This window comes from Echinococcus granulosus (genome assembly GCF_000524195.1).
Source record: "Echinococcus granulosus chromosome Unknown EG_S00006, whole genome shotgun sequence".
NCBI classification, from domain to species: Eukaryota; Metazoa; Platyhelminthes; class Cestoda; order Cyclophyllidea; family Taeniidae; genus Echinococcus; species Echinococcus granulosus.
In genome coordinates, this window is record NW_020170386.1 from 1,702,229 (window position 1) to 1,717,416 (window position 15,188).

Below are 15,188 nucleotides of genomic sequence, written 5' to 3' on the forward strand. Positions count from 1 at the left end.
TATCACTTGTAATTTTTATCTTGCAGGAGGTCACCGAGTTCCTCTCGATATCCGAAAGGACAGAAGTTCAGATTGATACAGCTCGCGATGGTTACCGACCTTGCGCAAGAAGAGCTGCCATCCTATTCTTCGTACTCAATGACCTCGGATCTATAGATCCCATGTATCAGTTTGCTCTGGATGCTTATATCGACCTCTTTGTTCTCAGCATAGAGAAAAGCCAGCGTTCTCCTCGCCTGAGTGAAAGAATCGAGAATCTCAACAAACACCATACCTACGCTGTGTATCGTTACACTTGCCGTGGTCTATTTGAAAGACACAAGCTGCTCTTTTCCTTCCAGATCTGTATCAAGATCCTGGAGGAGATGAGTAAGCTCAACTTAGAGGAGTATATGTTCTTCCTACGCGGTGGCATTGTCCTCGATAGGGCCCACCAGATGGACAATCCCGTTCCCAGTTGGCTCTCTAGTCTTTCATGGGACAATGTAACCGAACTAAACAAACTGGCAAACTACCGCGGCATTGTCACTTCGTTTGAGCAGTACCCTAGAGACTGGCACATTTGGTACACCTCAGATGAGCCTGAAAACACGAAACTACCAGCTGAGTGGGAGAGCTTGACCAACGAGTTTCAACGAATGCTCATCGTGCGCTCGTTGAGGCCTGACCGCGTGACGTTCTGTGCCACAGCCTTCATCACCAATAACATCGGCAAGCAATTTGTTGAACCACCCGTACTTGACATGAGAAATGTACGTCATTACTTTGTATACTCCCTTTTTATTAGTCTACTTGTTGTATCGCACTGGATAATGTCGGCTTTTAGACCTAAATTACTATGGTTGGACATGTTTTTGAGTAATTTGACGTTTGAGTGTAGGTGGTGGAAGATAGTTCGGCCAGAACTCCTCTAATATTCGTGCTGTCGCCGGGAGTGGATCCGACCGGAGGATTGTTGCAAATGGCAGAGGCCTGCGGCATGGGGAAACGCTTCAACGCGCTCTCACTGGGCCAGGGCCAGGCCCCAATTGCCACGCGGCTGATAGAGGAGGCCATGCGCAACGGTAATTGGGTCTTCTTGGCCAACTGCCACCTCTCACTCTCGTGGATGCCGCAGCTAGACAAATTGGTGGAACAGATGGGTGGGGAGCAGACGCACAATGAATTTCGTCTCTGGCTCTCCTCCAGTCCCACACCTCACTTCCCCATCTCCATTCTGCAGGCTGGCATCAAAATGACCACTGAACCGCCAAAAGGTCTGCGTGCCAACATGAAACGGCTTTACCAAATCGTCAAGGCAAGTTCATATTAATCAGGTCTTCCATTCTGTTATCGTTTCATCATAGTCCCTACGAAATTGTTTATGCTTATACTAGTGAATAACTACTTCTATTGAAGATAGGTACTTCAAAATCACATAGTTTGACATCCCTGATCGGCGGTATCTGAGAGGATCGTAAAGTAATGCGCAGACGCGTTTGCTCATCCACAAAATATTTTCTTTTAATTGGTTAAGCTAGAGCTTTATAAGCGATTGCATCTCATTTACTTGTCAGGAGGACCAGTTTTCTGCCTGCACCAAACCAGAGAAGTACAAAAAACTGCTTTTTTGCCTTTGCTTCTTCCACTCCGTACTGATTGAGCGTCGAAAGTTCCGTATGCTGGGTTGGAATGTAACTTACGAATTTAATGACGCCGACTTTGAAGTATCGGAGAATATTTTGAGTACTTATTTGGATCAGTATCAGGATACACCATGGGAAGCTCTGCGGTACTTGGTTGCCGGAATAAATTACGGAGGTCACGTAACAGACGACTGGGATCGCCGTCTGCTCCTGACTTACATCAATGGCTATTTTACCGAGAACGTTATCAACGAGGCCTTTTTTAAGCTATCCCCTCTGGCCCACTACTACATTCCTCGAGACGGCAGCCTTAGTGCTTATCGAGAATTTGTCTCAATGTTGCCAAATATTGATCATCCAGAAGCATTTGGTCAACATTTGAATGCTGACATTGCCTCTCAAATTCAGGAGGCAAAAATTTTATTTGACGCCCTGCTCTCGTTACAGCCAAAGGTAAGTTTAGTGATTGAGTAAAAGCTTGGTTGCTGTACCCAAAATAAGTGATTAGTATTGAAAATCGGGAACAAATTCCCCATTTATCAAGTTGTTTAATCCATCTTTGAAATTTTGCTAAGCATCAACTAAGTGGAGATCTACCCTAGAGTAAGGAAAATAATATCCAACCAAGTGTCAAGCTCAGTACACTGAACCACGAAAAGTAGGATCAGAAAGATGCTAAGAATGTTTGGATATAAGAGGAGAAATGTTTCAACCTGCTAATAGGGCATGGAAAGGCACGATAGGACTCAAGTCTCTAATGGATAGATTAGGAAGCGTGATGACCCTACTACCTGGACTAGGCAAGAGACAACTCCCTGCAGAGGAACCGTCAATTCGGAGCGTATGTACTCCGTGTGTTGTCTAGGGATACCGATGCAGATGTGTGTGCGTGCAGGTGTACAACTATGATAAGCAGGACTTGTGGAGGAGTGTAGAAAACCATTGGTTTAAACGCGTGATTATACCCTATCCGTCCCATTGACCCGCTTGCGTGCTTCTGAACAGTAAATGTGACAGTGTGATGGTCATCACAAGTCATCAATAGTTTTCTTTGTCTCATTTAATGATATCACACATGGTATCTTTTCGTCATTAGTCGATCGTAGTTCCAAGAGATTTTCCGAGTCCATAAACATTAATTGCCAGGAAAGGAACTTTGCATTAAACAGGCTCCATAATTAGGTCACCACATGATTGCATTTTTTTCTAGATCTCGTCGGCTGGTGAAGAATCAAAGGAGTCGAGGGTGTTGAAACTTATTCAGAAAATGAAGGAGCAGATTCCGGATAATTTAGACTACGACGGTACAGTAAAAATTTTCAGCAACGATCGATCTCCGCTAAAAGTTGTGCTGCTCCAAGAAATTCAGAGATACAACGACCTTCTTGATTTAATACGCAACCAAATCATTGACCTCGAACGGGGTATCCAGGGCCTTGTAGTCATGTCCTCAGAACTAGAAGAAATCGTTGCAGCCATCTTTGAGAATCGTGTGCCCCTTCAGTGGCAATACGTAAGCTTCTCCTTTGCATAGCATGCTAAATTATTTATGAAAAGTCGCTTTAATACTAATTAGGTGAAGACGTTTAATGTCGCTTGGAAGTCGGTTGATCTAGTCTTTATTTTCAGGGTTGATTTAGCAAAATGGATAATGGTCGCTCACTTCCATGAAAATTACACCTCTACTGTAATAAACTGAAATGCTTGTTTTACACACCTTCACTCTGATTATATGTTATTTTCAGGCTTATAATTCTCTGCGACCTCTGAGCTCTTGGGTGCGGGATCTTGCTGAGAGAATTAAAGTGTTTTTGCAGTGGTCACAGACAGCCAAGGCGCCGAAAACATTTTGGATAGGTGCGTTCACCTTCCCCACTGGCTTCTTGACCGCGGTCATGCAGACGGCGGCTCGGACACACGGTGTTGGAATCGACACACTCAGCTGGGACTTCAATGTGCTTACTATTCCCGAGCAAAATATCCCATCGAGTCCAAAAGAGGGTGTGTATGTTTGTGGTCTTTTCCTGGAAGGCGCTGGTTGGGACATGAAGAACCAGTGCCTCGTGGAGGCAGCTCCCATGATGCTGGTCTGTGTCATGCCTGTTATTCACTTCAAAGCCATAGAAAATAAGAAAAAGGCTGCCAAATGTGAGTCGTTTTCCACTAAAATTCTTTTGAATAGCCAAGATATTTGGTTTATGCCTCTACTGCTGTAAATCTCCTGCATTTCAGCTACCTACATTTGCCCATGCTACTACTATCAGAACCGAGCAGGCCCACCGGAAAAACCATCCTTTATGATTGGCGTTGAATTGAAAACCGGTGATTTTCCCCCCGAGCACTGGATTAAACGTGGGACCGCCTTGCTGATGAGCCTTGATAACTGATTCGGCAACAGTTACCTAGCTAAATCTGTTCATTTGCCTATTACGTGGTTACCATGTGGTTTATAATTAAGCTGTTTTAAGAATTCTTTACCAATTTCGTAGTTTGTATTTGCTTTGCAAAGAAATTAGGGCGTTTACTTGAACCAGGTTATTTTATTAGAGGAAGGCAGGCAGGGAATTGAGTTTGTTTATCCATTTTTTAATTAAAGATCATTGATACAAGGTGGTTTTAACATGTCAAAACGGAAAAGCCTCTAGAGAAGTACCGATAACTAACTATGATATGTGGTTTTTTCACATACCTATCGGGTGGGGGGGGGGGTCGGCACACGCCATCCTGGTTACTGAACCGATGCCACTGACATTTGAGAAGTAAACGGCCCCAGACCCTATATAACCGCGATTCTCTACACATATTTTCGGCATTTATCAAACGAAGATATCCTCTTCCGACCAATCAGCTCGGTCTGCGGGTATGAAAGTAGAGGTGGAAGAGAGAAACGGTGAACTCGTTACATAGCATCGCAGTCGTTAAAGTGGGGGTTTTCGATTAGCATAAATAAATGCTACACGAAAAATTTCGAAAAAATTATTTGAGGATGTCGGGATATTTGGGTCATTTGTTGCCCTTGTAGAAAGCAGCCCTGGTATATCGCAGCAACCTGAGTCCACTCTTGAATCGTAATATCGTTGTAATGAACAATAGATGGCGGGTAGCGTTTTAATGTCCTCTAAGAAATACCACAACGTGGTCTTAAAAGCAGGATGGAAGACGCAGGTGAAACACTTACGCCAAAGAGCATCTCCCGTAAAGCTGTTTTGCAAGGTTTGTGAAGAGATGTATTTAGTGACCAATTTTAATTTCTCGAAAGGCTCATACCAGTTCTATTTTGTTTATTTTAACTAATTACTAGCTCCTATCCCAGGTTGTCCTTGGGATCTGCTTCATTTGGATTCTGCCAGGTCCTGTCTCGGACCGCACTTTACTCCCCTGAGCTTGTAAATGTGAACCTCTGTTCGTTAGTGCCCTATTTTTATGGCCAATAAAAGTTCATGTATTTATAATTGTGATTTCCTTTCAATAGTATACCTAATTTGCGCTTTTTCTGTACTTAAGGAATCATTTTTGCCGTTTAAATGATATAATTTTGCATCAGTTAGAGAAAATATGTCTTATTCCTTAAAAATTACTGGCACATTTTGGACTTTTGCCTGATCACAAACTTTTCAGACCTCGTTCTATTATTCTTACTTGGTGTAAGGTGTAAATATCGATGGCTCAAAAATCCGATTCATCGGAGAGCAATTGCATTCAAAGTTGCTCACGGACGCTCTACTCCCAACTCGAGTTCGATAACTTGTATCTAAAGCATGACAGAGGAAAACCGACTACATTTAGTCAGAAATCTGCTGTAATTTTAAGAAGAGTTCATCGGAGAGCTCGCTTTTCATACTGTGGAACAACTACGGACGAGGGTTTCTGCAAACTATTGTTGCGATGTTTCTACAAATTCTTTGCTTGTGTTGAAATTTTGCGCTTCTACGATGTGAAGAATTGGTTAGCAAACGACCTTATTACCGGATTCACTATCGGAGTAATGCATGTTCCTCAAGGTACTGTACTTTTGCAACCTTGTTGATTTAACATTCTGTGAAATTTGCTAGTCTACAAAACTAACTGCATGGAAATTTCCAGTCCTTGATTTCGCCACGTAAAATGTCGCATCATGTTGGGGTAGGTTGCTGAAAGTGGAAATCTACATATTTCTGGCCATAGTACTCTAAGTTGTATTTTTGGTTCCAGTTTGCAATTTAAAATTATTATTTGATCGAGCTCTGCATTTTCTAATGTAAAACGCTAACCATTCTCTATATCAGGGTTCGAATTGAGGTAAGTCGGGAAGGAAAATATGTGCTGTTTTAAATAATCAGGTAATTTCAGCACATAAACATTTTGACTACGTTAAGTCCGCCAAAATTGAGAAGATTTTGGTTATTATCAAGCCCGCAGTGCCATTGACGTACTCGCTTTGACGTTTTTCTACAATACACCTACTCTCCCATTGTAAAGAGTTCTAAACTATTCTGCCATTATTTGATCTCTGCTAATTTTGTGAAAACTGCTCAATCCAATCGTTACTTTGTAGGGATGGCTTATGCGATGTTAGCTACACTGCCTCCTGTGTACGGACTCTACTGTTCAATGTGTGCATCATTTTTCTACTTTTTCTTGGGCACTTCAAGGCATCTCTCTTTGGGTATGTAATGTGCAGCTTCAGTTCCAATGAATTCTCCGTTTAATATCATATTTATGTGTTTAGGTACTCTTGCGATCCTCAGTCTTCTTGTAGGTAGCTGCCTTGACCGCAAAGTACCTCAGTCTTTACTTCCGCGTAAGATACGATTTCATTGTTCGTGCAAATGGATAAACTGATAAAAATATTTTCCAGCCCACTTCAGATTTAAGTTGCCTTTCCTAACGAAGGTTGCCTGCACAATGTTGTGGTGTTTCTTGTTATGTTAAATTTGTGGCCCAACTTACGGTTGCTGTATTTTTGTGCTGCTCCTCTCTTCTAATTGAATGTTAAAATCATTTTTTTTGTATTCGTAGGTGCTTTAAAACCATCCCCATTGGCATTTATGTTGCATGAAATAATTTAGTATGCTATATTTTTCTGTAGCGAACGAAACGAGTGGATCATCAGAAGGGAGCTTGTTATCCAAGGGTGATGGAGATAATGTTGTCAATCGCGTTTTTATGGCTTCCGCATTGGCCATGATCGTAGGAATCATGCAGGTTAGAATGTTGTTGTGCTATCCTTTTTACAAGAATCTCGAATACTTTTAGTGCATTGTCCGCTTTTCTCCCCTATTGGAGTACTTCAAAGAAATCAGTTTCTGATTTTCATTTTTGTATAGCTTAGACTAGTCGCTTTTGTTATAACTTTTCTGCATGGCGTAAACGTCTTGAATGTAACTAATGCCTTAAACAATTGTAACTTACAACTCACCTAAAAGTTACAAGAAGGTTCTGATTGCATTGAGTGGTGACAACTTTTTCTTTACTGTGAATAATGAATAACTGTGCATAAATTGGCGTACAAAGATACATTTCATTTTATCATGCGAGTTTTACAAGGCGTCAGATTTCGCTTTATTTTTCTTTCAATGCTGATGGAACTCGTACACAACATATTTTTATCCGGTCGAAGGGTACAATTTAAGACATTTTTAGGAATTCCAGGGTTGAAGTCGCCTTTGTTTCAGGCTTGTATGCACACAATTCTTATTTTGATCCTGAGATATTCCACTTCCCTTACGTTTACTAACGCTAGATTCCCACTTTTGAGCGTTTATTATTAACTATTATTACAAAATGTGACGTCATCTTTTTGGAGCTGACAATTTAAATGTTGTCAGAAGCTCGTTGGTTTGATTCAGGTAAGTCTCAGTTGAATACCACAGTGGTACTCGGTGGTCATGTGTTGCGATGCTCTCTTCATGTCCTATCTCCAATTTCGTTCGTGTTCATGCACAACATATTGAAAGCCTAACAGACTTTCAGAACCCCACAGTACATTTTATGGATATTCCAGCGGATCGTGAAAGCTTTTCAGCATTTATTCAATGGGTGAACTGGATGAAATGTTGATTTCAGCTCATAATGGGAATTTTGCGCCTTGGCTTTCTGACGCGCCTGTTGTCGCGCCCAATGCTCGCTGGTTTCACCGTTGGCTCCTCGGTATATGTGGGAATATCCCAACTCTTCGTGATATTTGGTCTTCGCCTGAAGAAGCACACCGGGATTTTCAATGCCCCTTTGGTATGTCACTGAACAAACAATAAGGTAGTTCCTTTTTTAAATCTGTCTAATTTTGTCCGATACTGAATTTGAATTTGAGATTTTAGGAAATTGGAGCTTTCAAGTGACCTTGAATAAAATGTAGTGGTTAATGAAGTACCGCTTCAACCGATGGACATACTCTTGCGTTCATTTTGATTACAAGTTAACTACTGGGTTTCGTGTTCATAACGGTGCCTAAATATTTTCCACTAAGACACTAATATTCGTATTTGGAGTTTCTCTTTACACCGGATCTGACCAACTGAATTTTATTCGATTCGTATTGCATTTTAGAATTTCTACAGTATTTGCGCTAGTTTGCCTAATGCAAATTGGGTTACCTTTGGCCTTTCCATTTCCTGCATGGCTGTACTATACATATTCCAACTTTTTATAAACCCGCCACTGAGAAAGCGCATCAGGGTTCCGGTGCCCGTCGAGCTCCTGGTCGTACGTTTAAATGCTTCTTTTCATTCGTGCTATGGTTGCAGGTTTTGTACTTTTTTACTGGAGAGCTGTTTACTAGAATGTGTCATGAATCGGTGGTGTCAGTGCACCTGCCAGTGGCAGTGGCTTTGCGCACGCACTCCAAAGTGGGGTTTCGCATTCGCATGAAACATTAGTGGTATTTCGCACTAATTAGGCGAAAGCGAATTCAATGCGGTTTATAGGTGTTAATCTTGTTATCAACCAAATGCAAGTATTTTACATTTAGCGAAGCCGACGTCCATTTGATCCCTCAAGTATCACAAATTTAGCTTAATGAGACTTCGTATTGACATTGAAAGTTGTATAGACAAGAAGTCATTTTGATAGCTAGTGACAAACATAAGGCACTTTTTTGCTCTAAACAATAAGCTTCCGCACTGTATTTCCATTCGTTTGATGATTACATGAGTTGTTGCAACTGTCGTTTAATATTTCATGCTCTCTAAATGGTACCCAACCATGAAGTCATAAGGGAATACCAATTTCCCTGCCTTCAAAAGTTGCTTGATAAGTACAGTTTCTTCATGAATGTCTCGCTTACTCACGAATATCCGATCAAGCTCTTCTAATGCCTTACCAACTTTTTTAAAATTATGCCGCGGATGGTTGTGACGGCAGAGCCTAGCGATGGCAAGCGTGCTCCCATCCGGGGGTTTGTAGCCTGACCGCGGATGGTTTACTCTACTGATAGCAGCAGGATGAATTCACTCATATCTATTAGCCGTATTCCTATTTACCGTTTCCTTTTAGTGTTTTTAAGTGCGATTTACTTTATAGATTATTCTTGGTGGGATTACCTCGCACTATCTTCAGTTGAGCAAAATGTACGATGTTCGTGTTGTGGGCACCGTACCGACCGGGTAAATGAGATATTTTCATCATATTTACAAATATCGTTCTGGTAAATTTGGTCATTTGGTAATAGAATAATGCTACTACAATGGCCCAAATTATTGTGCTAAAAGCTCTTGCACTATTTCCTTAGACTGCATCGTTGCGTACCGTAATGGACTATTATTTGGTCATTTTTGGGCTTTTAAAGTCACCATATACGGAAGCAACAGTTTCACCTTCATATTAATAAACGTTACACCTCCCATTTCTGCTACTTTAGAAGATGTACATACATTTGTAATTTATGTAGCTGCTAAAACTAAGTCCGGCTGTATCGTGTGACCCTGTGTAGGCAGAAATGGCGTTTTACTATTCGAACCTGTCCTCTAGCCTTATTCTCTACCATTACCGATAACCGATTCATCTAACCCACGCTTACTGTGGTTATGGCTTCACAATATATTAGAGTGTTCGACAAAATTTGCTGGTTGTTTTTATTAGACGACGACTGTGTGCGTTCATAGCAAAATTAAATGATTTGCTAGGGCTTCTCATTTAATGAAGGACTACAATGGTAGTGGTTATGGTCAGATTCTGTTTATTTGCAGGTTTCCAGAACCCACTGTACCGCGTCTTTCACTAGCTGGTGGAGTTATCGGCGATGCGTTTGTAATAGCTCTCATCGGCTTTTCCCTCTCATACTCTCTAGCCTCCTTCTATGCTCATAAGGAGGGCTATGAGGTGGATCCCAATCAGGTAGGCTCGTTTCGATTCCATTGTTGCTCTTTGTTTAGCTTACTTGAATGAAAAACGTTATGGATTTAAATCGACCTTTCGAATAAGATGAGCATGCTTCTTAAAAGTGGGGAATTGACAATAGCTAACAAGGATTCAATAGTTAATCGAACCCCCTCGATCAGTTCAATTGTTTGCTGGACTAACAACATGAATTTTGATGCACAAGCTAACTTTAGTCGCGCATATATTTTGCAACTAGTTGCATTAGTTTCAGTAGTGTTTAAAACTCGCCTTGAGATTAGTCCACTAAATAAGTTGATTGAGAGGTTGAAAGACAAGTAATAGAATTATTGTCACCATGTCATTGACGCGACATCATTTCACAATGTACCAAAGCAGCTTTTATTAAGGTAGCACTCTTATCACCTCCACCAGTAGTTGGTATATAAAAGTACACATCCAAAGTGGGAGCCTGAAGACTGGCTGTTGGTGTTGGTGTGACACTCAAATTCCAATCTGATTATTTTCCGAACTCGGGTTCAGCTATTTAGCTAGGAGTGGCTCATTAAAAATCCAAGCTTTGTTGGCAAAGAACAGCGTTAGTTCTTAAACTGGTTTGAATTTTTGAGTACAGGATAGATGTTTGACTCACCTTTGATGTGGTTCAACGAATGTTGCGGCTAAAGACTGAAAGCGTGAACGGCATGCTCAGATTGACTGATGGACCGCACAATATGTGTGTAATCAACCGTCAATTAACACCTTACGCAGGAGTTGATGGCCTACGGAATCACCAACATATCGGGTTCCTTCTTCACTACTTACCCGGTGGGTGCGTCGATCTCGAGGACTGCGCTGGTTACCACAATGGGCGGAAAGAGTCAAATTGTGGGACTTATCGCTTCAATTTTCGTTCTCTTGGTGGTTCTCTTTGCTGGACCTCTCTTCTATGATGTCCCAAACGTGAGTCGGATGCTCAGCGCCCTCAATCCTCTCTTCTTTTTCCCAATTCATGTCATACCTTTGCAATCCCCCCAGTAAATATCGGTAATGAGCAATCACTTTTTCATTTCAAAATAGTGCTGTCTCTCTGCTATTATCCTCGTGGCTCTGCGAGGTATGGTTGCTCAGTTGCTGGAGCTCCCAATTCTGTGGCGCTATTCCATCTGGGACTTCGTAAGTCAAACCCCTTTTTGGACTATTATATCACTTTCCCCAGATTAACACAATGTTTATTCACGTCTCTTAACGATTTATATTCTTGTTATGTTTCAACTCGCGAGAAAATGACCGCCGATTGAGCGGGGAATGACACTATATTGTTGTTTTACAGCTGGAATTATTATCAGTGCTGAGCGGAATTCTCACGAATCTTGCAATAATGTTCCAAACCACGATCTGGTGCATTGCTCACTTGAACTGATAAGCAGTTTCTTTGTTTATTACCCTTGTATAACTGTAAAGGTACCTAGTGGCCACAATTTAGGAGACGCAGGGTCGTCCAAAGTAGCCGCGAAAGACATCCTGAGCTTGCAATGTGTTATTTTAACGTTTTACTGCCTTGGTAAAATAAAAAACTCGTTTAAGCTATCAAGCGGATGTTTTTAGTAGACAAATCTTTTGCAGAATAGGCCGTCATCCCATTCGGTGAGATACTCACCTATGCCTATTGCCCAGACTAAAAAGGTTATGCACGACGGCTTCTTTAACTTCAACAGCTCCTATTTTGATAATCTGCGGGAGGATTTTAATTAATTAATTATCACTTCAACCGATTTTTGTTTTATAGGCCTCCTGGGTGGTGACATTTACGGCCACGGTGTTCTTGGATGTACTTTATGGCCTGATCATCGGTGTCACCTTTTCCGCCCTCGTTGTCTTCGTTCGCTCACAATTTTCAAAGGCCTTCGCTATTGGCAGATTCGATAGCACCGAGTTTTTTAAGCCTACTAACGTATATGCCGCTGTGGGTTCATTTAGCTGCGCAACGCTATATGATCTTTTCTGCACTTTTACCGACTAGTTCTGTTTAAACAGTGTGCTGAAGACCCTAGGGTAAAGGTAATTCGATACGAAGGTGGTCTCTTCTATGCGGGAGCGGAGTTTTTCTTCTCCTCAGTCATCGACGCCACTGGCTTCGATCCCCGCCCCGTTGCATTTTGTAAAAAGAGGCTCGACACTGCAGTGAAGGAGGCTGACGCGGTATTGAGCTCGAAAGCCTCCGAGTATGATTCCGTTGCATTTGACCAGGAGGACATTCAGCTCTCCTCTCTGCCTTTGGAAGGTAGCTTCTTATTAAACTACTAGAGCTGCCTTTTGCAGTGGGAGCATCTGGCTAAGCTTAATTATGTTACATTGCCTTTCGCATGTGGAGTTACAGCCTTGCTATCTGGCTTTCAGGGCCAGTGCTCGTAACTTTCAGCATCGTTTACTCAAACACAATGTTAGTCAAACGTTATAAATTTAATTATAGCGAAAGCATATACCCATCATTGCTTGCGTGGACGTGGTGCCTTTGCTTTGTTATTTACCAAGCTCATTCCATGACCTTATTGCATGAGCTGTGTGTTCACGCTAACCGCTGGGTCGGAGCACACGTATTTGGCATGAAGGTTCCAAACATGTGGTGTCGAATTTGCAGGGTGCAAAGTGAAAGAAAGCAGTATTTATTCCTGACTTTATTGGCCTTTAAACCGTATTGCTAGTTTTGATATTCTAATTCGTAATTCTTGTTAAAATTGTCTTTTTGTTATACACAGTAAACTCTGATGATTATGACCGCAGATTGGTGGTTGGAAGCCGCAAGACTTCGTTAGAAATATTTTTTAATCACTTGAGAATTAACAACTGGCGCTCAAAACGCGTCATGTTGCTCCGAATGGGAGGGCTCTCATGAAGACGTGCAGCATTATCCATTAAGATTATGCTTTGGATCATATTAGGAACTCCGAATTCCGATCATTGAGAATGTCGTGATTACATCGTTTTCTCGTCTATTCTGTTTTAATGCGAGAATGCAATAGCTCGCCGCCAAGTAAATATATTTGTACCACATAACAAGTAGTCTGTACCATTGATAGCCTTTTTTATCTTAAGACCTGAGCTTGTGGCAATGTTATTGAGAACATAGTTTTAACTAAGAACAAGCCTTTACGCTATTAATTTAGGCAATATCTTATTCTTTAGGTAAAGAATGTAGCATTTTAATAAATTACAACAAATTGCAATTTAAAGGATGGTTTGATTCTGAATTAATGTAAAAATTAGTCGAAGTTAGTGTAGCATCCCGGGACTTCCCCGAAGACGAAAGAAGCCGTAATATTTGGAGAGAGCATACGTATTCGACAGAGAGAACGTATTTGGGCTACTGACATGACCCGAAAGCCTGTCCACCCGGCGTGGTACAATGGCCAAGCCAAAAGTGACTCCTCACCAGAACCGAGAGTTAGCCAACATATTACACTAGCATGTTCCTTTCTTGCATTACTCAGAAGTGCAGCTGAACGAGGGACAGTGCAGCAGAGATAGCCGATGTGGGTGTTTGTGTACCTGCGGCAACTGCAGGCGTTTCATGTCACATCCGGAGGCTATGAACAGGAAGCAGGAGGCGCTCAACCAACTCTCCGATCTCCTCGCTAGTGTTCCTCTCACTCATGTCATTCTTGACTGCTCCGCCTGGACTTTTGTCGATGTTGTCGGTGCCAACACTCTGCAAGCGGTAAGCCATCGATTCCTTTAGCTCTGGTCTTGACAGCAGCGTATCAATTAATGCTATTCTTCCCTTTCGTTTTTTTCTCTCAAAAGATGGTAGTCAGTCAAATCTTCCCATTTTGCGAAAAGCTCGATGCTATCTAGTTGGTCCCAATATCTTTTCTCGATTCCGTAATGTCGCTTTCTTCCTTAGTAGATTGATAGGAAACACAAACACTTGTATACTTATTTTGCCATAAATTCTTTTAAATCGACCTTTTCACTTTGCGGCACTGTCCGATTACTTCAAATGAATTAGAATGACCAGGCAAAAGTAGTAGAATAGTGCCTAATTATTTGGCTGACTATCTTAACTTCTATGCGACACTTCATTGAGTGATCATTGACAATACAGATCTGGGTCAAAAATTTGGTTCTTCCAATGTGTTTAGTCAAGGGAACATGCATGAAGCCGTAAAATTCATCTCACTAAGGTAACAGATCGAGACCATGTGTAAGAAACAATTTGAAAAGAATATGTGGGAACTCACATTAGCTAAAACTGACGCATTTGGTCACCGCAGTAGCCCACCCATACAGCTCTGGTTGGTAATGCAGTCTGATCGCATTTCATTTTTAGCTAATTTCTGATTACAATGAGGTTGGGGTCAAGGTTTACCTCGCGTCGCCCTCAAGTGAGAACCTGTCTCAACTTTCAAGCCTATTAACTTTTCATTTTGAGTGTCACCCTTCAACACTGAGTTCGGTCTTTGCCATTTATTTCCTCAACAAGACTTCTCATTTGTTATATCTAATTTAGATTGACTAAATGGAATTAGGTGCCTTGCAGTCAATTGTAGATTTAGTTACCCTGGCCTACAATTTTAATCGTAGAAACCACGATGTATGTTCTTCCCTTTAGCCAATGATGTTGAAGGCCGTATTAGGTTAAAAGACGATAACTGTGGTTCTCTAGTCGTTTCATTCCTTATCTTGCTTTATTGAATAATTCCCACTGATTTTTCAACTTTGCTTTGTATCTTGAAATTATTTTGGTGATGCAACTAACGCTCAGAATTCTTTATGCTAAGCAGGTTGTTGTAAGTGCCATCAGTTTCTCGGCTCATTAGAGTTATTATTGTTAGGAGGTTACGCTCCTAAACCGTGTTTCAATGCATTAACATCATATGTGTTGCACTCTTTGGCAGGAACAGTTCACAAGTCCTTGATACGCTCTGGCTTGTTTGAGAAATTTGATCATTCCATCGTCTTTGTCAGCGTGTACGACGCCTACGCTTCTTTACAACAACTACATCAACATATCTAGGTCGATCATGGCGGCTGGACCATCGTAGTCAGTTTGATACTTAAATAACTCATATTTAATCCCACCTAACTTTTGGATTAATCAACTTTAACGAAAGTGCTTCAAATTTGTATAAATTATAGTAATACTTGTTCATTAGCTTTTTTGACATGTATGTCACTGTGTCAATAACACAAGGCGAACAACGGGATCTGTCTAACCCTCTTTTTTACTTTGTTGCTCATATCGGAATTCAGGTGAAAAGTGGCGATAGA

General features: G+C 41.3%; 1 protein-coding gene across 1 annotated transcript in view; it reads left to right on the plus strand. All coding sequences in view use genetic code 11, as the record gives it.

Moving 5' to 3' along the window:
- Positions 1-14,934, plus strand: part of EGR_01689 (Dynein heavy chain 2, axonemal) — a gene marked incomplete at both ends in the record, with an annotated part of 61,625 nt that extends 46,691 nt beyond the window's left edge. The window contains 20 exons of the mRNA XM_024490938.1: positions 27-752; positions 881-1,291; positions 1,557-2,078; positions 2,836-3,138; positions 3,371-3,773; positions 3,858-3,977; positions 4,749-4,838; positions 6,160-6,270; positions 6,334-6,405; positions 6,694-6,809; positions 7,671-7,835; positions 9,123-9,205; positions 9,788-9,935; positions 10,689-10,880; positions 10,998-11,093; positions 11,707-11,883; positions 11,955-12,201; positions 13,409-13,635; positions 14,248-14,302; positions 14,816-14,934. Of these exons, the coding sequence (XP_024354803.1) occupies positions 27-752; positions 881-1,291; positions 1,557-2,078; positions 2,836-3,138; positions 3,371-3,773; positions 3,858-3,977; positions 4,749-4,838; positions 6,160-6,270; positions 6,334-6,405; positions 6,694-6,809; positions 7,671-7,835; positions 9,123-9,205; positions 9,788-9,935; positions 10,689-10,880; positions 10,998-11,093; positions 11,707-11,883; positions 11,955-12,201; positions 13,409-13,635; positions 14,248-14,302; positions 14,816-14,934 (4,383 nt within the window). The remainder of the gene's footprint in view (positions 1-26; positions 753-880; positions 1,292-1,556; positions 2,079-2,835; positions 3,139-3,370; positions 3,774-3,857; positions 3,978-4,748; positions 4,839-6,159; positions 6,271-6,333; positions 6,406-6,693; positions 6,810-7,670; positions 7,836-9,122; positions 9,206-9,787; positions 9,936-10,688; positions 10,881-10,997; positions 11,094-11,706; positions 11,884-11,954; positions 12,202-13,408; positions 13,636-14,247; positions 14,303-14,815) is intronic.
- Between the last annotated feature and the right edge of the window lie 254 nt (positions 14,935-15,188).